Here is a 6518-nt window from a genome sequence, read left to right as displayed (position 1 = left end):
ACTCATGTGGTAAGTGCTAAGTAGACAACTAGGGAGTGCCAGGGGCCAGTTTTTCCATGGGACCCCCACAAAGCCCCAAATACCTCTCTTTTCCTGTGGCCCTTCTCAAGATAAGAAGCTGTAAAATGGTCTCTGCTGCTTTTATTTCAGACAAACTAGGTGTTAAGGGGAGTATATATCAACCTACTACTCTCTCATAAAGCAGTTTCCTCTGTAATGCAGTCCTAATTTGCTAAGAAAGCATGTATTTTCCTTCGAGTATCCAGTCACGAAACAAAGCACTCAAAATGCAGGATACGCTGGTGAGGGAAATCACATGCTATGGCCAAGAGACATTTCTCACCATTGGAGGGAGCGCCTGTCCCAAATTCATGCTAAGCCTAGCACCACACAATGCATTTGTAATTTTTCAAAATGCCAAGTTTAAGTGCACATCAGAAAGGGAAGAACTACACTCTTTTTACCCCCAAAACAATATATTAAAGCAAATTTTTGCAACCATTTTAGCTGGCGCACAGTAAGTGCGCATATACCCACTTTCTGAAATATATACACAATCCAAATTTTGTTTGTTTGAAATAAAACAGATGACACATCCTCACATTGCTGCCTCTGTTTTCCCAGTACCTCCTTTGAAATGAAGGACGGTCAACTCAAGCCCCTCTAAATGTTATTGGACTGCCATTCCCAGCCAAGGAATGATGGGAGTTGCTGTCCAAGACTGCAAAAACAACAATGACAACTTAGAAAACTCCAAACATGGGATATATGTATATATAGTTTTATTGCACACAAGGAACAAATAAAAATGAAAGTTTGGCTGGAACTCAGGAAGGCTGGAGGAAAAGGCCAGCTAAGTCACAAGAGATATACCCAAATTCTCACGGAAGGTTCTGGAACAGCATCCATGACCTCAAGGGTCCTTGGGCTTCTCTCCCAGTTCTTTCTCTCCGCCACCATTGGGAGTCGCTTGGGCAGCCGGCTTGACGTCGATGGGGATAGTCTTTTCCGTGGTTGCTGTCGAAGCCAACCGTGGTGCCTCCACGCAGAGTTTCCCGTCCGAGGCCAGCGAGCATGTGACGCTTTGCAGGTCGACGTCAGGCGGGAGGAGAGTCTCCCGGCGCAACTCTTGGTCCTCCCGCCAGTAGCCGCGCTCCTCACTTTCGCTCTCCCGGTGGCGGGTGGCTGTCACCGTCAGCTTTCTCCCATCCAACTTGACCGTCATCTCCTCCGGCGAAAAGCCAGCCGTGTCCACGGCGAAGCGGTACTTCTCGTCACCCCCTTGACCGTTCGCCTCGGCTTGAGCAATGCCATTTTCCTCGCTCCTTGCTTTCTCTCTTTCGTGCTCCCAGGCCCAGAGCGGCGAAGCTTGAAAGAAAGCCCGGCTCATCTTCTCCATCTCTTGCATCTGTTTCTCCATGTCTCTGGCCACACGGTCGAAGAAGTTATGGCTAGCCGGCCACAGGACCCTGCAAGCTGGCTGCGCTTCCTCAAGCCACATGGGGCCTATGCCGGCCAGTGGCCACCGATGGCGTAGTGGCATCATCCGGAGCCAGAAACGGGAAGAGCTTGCCATGACGGTATGGTGCAATCCCGTGCACAAATCTGCTTCTCCGTCTGTGCGAAAAACGTGTGTTTGGGGAAGACGGTGCAGCTGTGCTTTTATAAAGCAGTGAGCGTGACTCAGGCCTTGTAAACAGTGCGAGGGGGAAGGCCTTGGCTCGAGTTCAAGAGCTGACGCAACGGCTTGCAAGAGGTTTCCACACGCGCCTGGAAGGAAGGCGGCCGTTCCAGAGATAGCCAGAGCTGGCAAAAGGAGGAAAGCAAAACCGCTCAATGTCAAAGCCTTCAGCTTTCTGACTGGCTTCACACAGAGAAAGGAGCTTTACATTCTTCGGCTCTTCTGGCAGCTTCTCGAAAAATAAATCCTCTTTTGTCCCACTCCAGGGACCCATTGTCCAGTTTTCGCTCCCTGCTTCTTCTTCCCGACACGGATCAAACTTTTGGTTGTCATTATTTTAAGGGGAAAAGGCCTGTCCGCCTCCAAAAAAGCAACAACAACAACCCTGTGTTGTCTTTTTCCTTGTTCTCGCAACCCATTGTTAGGTGTTTTATACAGGGCTGGATTAACCATTAAGCAAAACAAATACTCGTAGGGTTTCAAGGAAAGGGGGACACCACAGCGATTTTCTATTGCTGGATTTCCCATACGTTGCAAAAGTGCAAATGGTGCAGCTGAACCAGCCTTGCCAAAAACAAAGGCTCTCACAATAAAGAGAAAAAATTACATACAATAAAAATTATAGTAAAATAGTGACGTTGAGTTTTGGACTGTGACTTGAGACTGGGGTTTGAGTCCCAGCTCAGCTATATAAACCTGTTGGATGAACCCTGGGCAAGGCACACTCTCTCAGCCTCAGGAGGATGGCAATGGCAAACCCCCTCCGAAGAAACTTGCCAAGGAAACCCCAAAATCAGTTCGTCTTCAGGTCGCCACAAGTCGGAAACGACTTCAAGGCACACGACAACAATAATAGAAGTTAATGGTACTTCCTAATTTCCTGATTTTTTTCTTGGGAAATGATTATTTTGGGCGAATGACTATAGCACCCATAAAGATTTTCCCAGGGCAGCATGCCTGATAGATGACTGGGGATTCTGGGATCCGAACTCCAACAAAGTTACTTTTCCAAGCTCTGGTTCACACTTGCAAGTTTTGACATAGGAAACTCCTTCAGGGGGAAAAAGCCAAGTTGGTCAAAAGTACCAGCATCTCTTACACCTTATTGCATCATTCCTCTGGGCCTGATTCCAAAATGCAAAAGGAGGGAGAAGGAAACAAGGAAAGTTCATCTGTTGAAAATAAGTTCCAGTTCTTCAAAGCAAGCATAGGACTTAACACACCACCACTTTTCCAAGGATGGAAAGTGCTTAGGCTCCCAACGTTGCACAGATTTGGCCAAGCAATATTGGATCATGGCCACATATATATCTAGAGACACACATATAATATACATGTGTGTGTGTGTGTGTATATAGACGTGTGTGTGTGTATACAGATATTATGTGTGTATATAGATACGTATGTGTGTGTGTGTAGATATGTATGTGTATATATAGATATAAATTGTGTGTATTTGTGTATGCATGCGTAGATATATATGTATGTGTGTGTATACATATAGATGTATGCATCTATATAGATGTGTGTGTATGTATAGATATGTATTTGTGTATATAGATATATATGTATTTGTGTATGTATGCGTATATAGACGTGTTTGTGTAGATATACGTGTGTGTGTGTGTGTGTGAATATTAAGATCCTTGGAGAATCAAAGCAGCATCTTTGAAGGGGAAAGGACCGGATCCAGATTTGGCCAGGCATTGAAACAGATCTGAAAACAGCGAAGCAACTCACAAGTAATTAGGACTGACTTTGAGTTGCAACTGAACTCAGTGGGACTATCGAAGGGGAGCGTTTTTTACTTTGGTTCGCTTTTGGTTTAGGAAAATAACAATATGTTTGCACATTTCTTCAGATCCAGAAGGGAAAGGACATGAGATTTTTAAACAATCTAAAGGTGAGATAAGCCAAGTCTGATATAATTGTCTGTTCAGAACCAGAGTTTTGAGTAATAGGTTAATATACCCATTTTACAGGAATACTTTTCAGCTATTTGAGCATACAGCCGGCTGCAGCAGTGCAACTTACTTTCATTTTAAGAAGAAAGAAGCCCTTGATGATACATCATATTTCCCCCTATTTATCTCCCAGCAAATCCCAATCTATGGTAGGATCAATATACAAGAGTCACCTTCAGGTTTGTTATATCTGGTACCCACTTTTTCAGTCTCCATTTCTTTAACATGCATTTTATGATTCAAGGCTCTCCTTCTTCCAAAGAGACCCAAAACCAGCCACCCGAAGACCCTAAAGCTACTACCTTGGCATGCTCATTTACCTATAGGATATCTGCAAATCGACTGTCCACACCAGATCTGTATTTGAAATATTTATTCACAAAAGACATTGATCAATATAACTTTTTTGGAATTTCAAATAGTCTCTCCGAATCCAGTCTCTCTTAACCTTGGGCCCGGCTGTTGTCTGTGGTTTCAGACTCGGCTTCTGCCGGAGCGCTGTTTTCTTCCCGGTTGACCGTGATGGGCACCGTCCGCATGGCGGGGTCGGCCGACGGGGCTTCGATGCGCAGCTCTCCGTCGCTGGAGATGGAGCAGCTCAGGCGCTCTCGGTCGATGGTCTCCGGGACGTCCCATTCCCTCCGGAAAATCTCATAGCGGAAGGGTCCGTCGGGCGTCTGTGTGGCTTTCTTCCCCGTCAACACCACCTTCTCTCCGATCAACTTCACCACCAGCTCTTGAGGGTCAAACCCGGCCATGTCTTGGGTCACTGCGAACATGGCACCGACGGGGTTCGCCGCTGTATCTGAACCACAGCCTGTGTTGCTTCTGAACGTGGTGGTTATTGTGCTGCTGCTGGCGGTGGTAGGCCTCCAGTTACTTGTCAGAAAGTCCCACAAGGCATCCATCTCTCGTTCCACTTCGTTAAAGAGCGAGCCAGCTCTTGGCCACAAAATCCGGCTCCGGAGAGGACTCCGAGGTGCAGCGAGATGGAGACGGCACAGCATCTTTCTTGGGAAGGCTTTGCGGTGGTCCTCTTTTGCGACCGACTGTGTTGTTGTGCCGCTCTCAAAGCCGCTCGCCTTTTTATCCAGCTCCGCGCCTGGATGGAATATTTGTGCCTTGACGAAGGGATGCCTTGGATTCGTCACCTTCTGTTTACTCAGTTGCCCAAAGCGGAACCGTGAGCCAACAATCCAGCAACTTCCAATCTCCGCTCCTGCGGGCACTTTATAAATAGGATAGACTTTCACCCGCATCCAGAAATAGGAACTGAGGTTATCTGAGCCAAAGATGGCACAGCTGGCCATGAACATCCACGCTGTGTCACTCGACGGATGGAGACGTAAAAACATTCCGGTGAGGGACATTTAGATGGGAGATTTAAAACAACTACAATGACGACATCGTCAACAGGTGCCTAATGGATGTAGCCCAAAGTTTTACTTTACTTATTTGAATTGTTGAGTGTGTTGTTTGTCTTCAAGTTGCTTCAGACTTATGGCAACCCTGTCATGAGGTTTTCTTGGCAAGTTTCTTCAGAGGGGTTTTGCCATTGCCATCCTCTGAGGCTGAGAGAGTGTGACTTGCTGTGGGGCTTACATGGCTGAGATGGGATTCAAACCCTTGTCTCCAGAGTCATACTCCCAACGCTCAAACCACTACACCATGCTGGCTCCCTTTTTTGATTTAAACTGTTAATTCTTTGTGTTAAAGCTGTTAAAGTCTTGTTTTTGTGTGCCCTCAAGTCATGGATTCTCCTTAGTCGGAAGCAATTTGAAGGCACACAACAAAACAAACAAAAGTAGAATGCAAGCTGAACATGAGCCAACAGTGTGATGCGGCAGTGAAAAAGACTAATGCAATTCCAAGCTGTATGAATAGGAGTATAACTCCCCAGTTGGGAAAAGTCATAGTTGTTGTGCACCTTCAAGATATTCCCAATTCATGGCAACCCTGAGGCGAACTTGTCACTGGGTTTTTTCAGGTAGAGAGTATGCAACTTGGCCAAAGTCACCCAATGGGTTTCCATGACTGAGCGGAGATTCGAACCTCGGTCTCCTGAGTTATTGTCCAACACTCAAACCACTACACCATTCTGGTTATTGAAGAAAGTCGTACTACAACCCTATCCTGTTTTGGTTAGACCAGAAAGTTCCCATTGCCTGTGGACTCGGAGGTAATGTCCCACCAAATCCAACAGTCACTACAGTCAGCCCTCCACATTTGCAGCTTTGACTTTTGTTCTGGTTCTTTGTGGATTTGATTATTTGCAGTTTAGATTAATATGTCCTCTCTAGGAATCTCTAGGTCCTCCAGCGCAACTCTGCCAGAAGCTGACCATAGAGTTGTGCTGGAGACCTTAGAGAAAACACTTCTCTAGGCAGTTGTAGGTCCTCCAGCATGATTACAGGATCAACCTCTGGCAGATGTTGAGCATAGATTTGCACTAGAGGACCTGGCATGCAACGTAAAAACACATTACTAGAGAGGTAAAAAGAATAGTGTACTTTTATTTGTGGTTTTGCCACATTCATGGGGGGGGGGTCCTTCACCCTGATGAATATGGAGGGACTGCTGTATATCCCTGGCACCTCTATTGTACATTAAAAACATTGGGGGAAGAAGTGGTACATAAGTTTAACTTTGCAAATCACAGCAAAGATGAGGTCAATTACAGACCCACATGCCGGGGAAATTGTTGCATTACGGCGTTATTTATAAGCACATTGGATGCAGGGTGAGTTACGCCGAGCATCCGATGGGTCTCGAAATAGGATGTTGACACAGAGGACCATGAGTCACTCCAATCGCACCCACACTCTCAATAAAAATAAAAGCTTGCCAGGCATTTCAGTGACAGCTGTCAAAAC

The 6518-nt window shown here is 46.1% G+C and overlaps 2 protein-coding genes across 2 annotated transcripts; both read right to left on the bottom strand.

The window, feature by feature from the left end:
• Positions 1 to 765: 765 nt before the first annotated feature.
• LOC121936193 (heat shock protein beta-9-like) lies at positions 766 to 1653 on the bottom strand. Its single transcript, XM_042478133.1, has one exon. The coding sequence runs from the start codon at positions 1574 to 1576 to the stop codon at positions 914 to 916; it is 663 nt and encodes a 220-aa protein (XP_042334067.1). The 5' UTR covers positions 1577 to 1653; the 3' UTR covers positions 766 to 913.
• Positions 1654 to 4006: 2353 nt separating this feature from the next.
• On the bottom strand, positions 4007 to 4969 carry LOC121936067 (heat shock protein 30-like). Its single transcript, XM_042477848.1, has one exon. The coding sequence runs from the start codon at positions 4959 to 4961 to the stop codon at positions 4089 to 4091; it is 873 nt and encodes a 290-aa protein (XP_042333782.1). The 5' UTR covers positions 4962 to 4969; the 3' UTR covers positions 4007 to 4088.
• Positions 4970 to 6518: the final 1549 nt, after the last annotated feature.

The sequence above is a fragment of the Sceloporus undulatus genome, chromosome 7 (assembly GCF_019175285.1).
Source record: "Sceloporus undulatus isolate JIND9_A2432 ecotype Alabama chromosome 7, SceUnd_v1.1, whole genome shotgun sequence".
In the NCBI taxonomy this organism is placed as follows: Eukaryota; Metazoa; Chordata; class Lepidosauria; order Squamata; family Phrynosomatidae; genus Sceloporus; species Sceloporus undulatus.
Note: the sequence above shows the minus strand (reverse complement) of the source record. Positions and strands in the feature narration are given on the sequence as shown.

Excerpts from the sequence above, each read along its gene's own strand:
- LOC121936193 (XM_042478133.1), bottom strand. The coding sequence starts at position 1,576 with ATGGCAAGCTCTTCCCGTTTCTGGCTCCGGATGATGCCACTACGCCAT.
- LOC121936067 (XM_042477848.1), bottom strand. The coding sequence starts at position 4,961 with ATGTTCATGGCCAGCTGTGCCATCTTTGGCTCAGATAACCTCAGTTCC.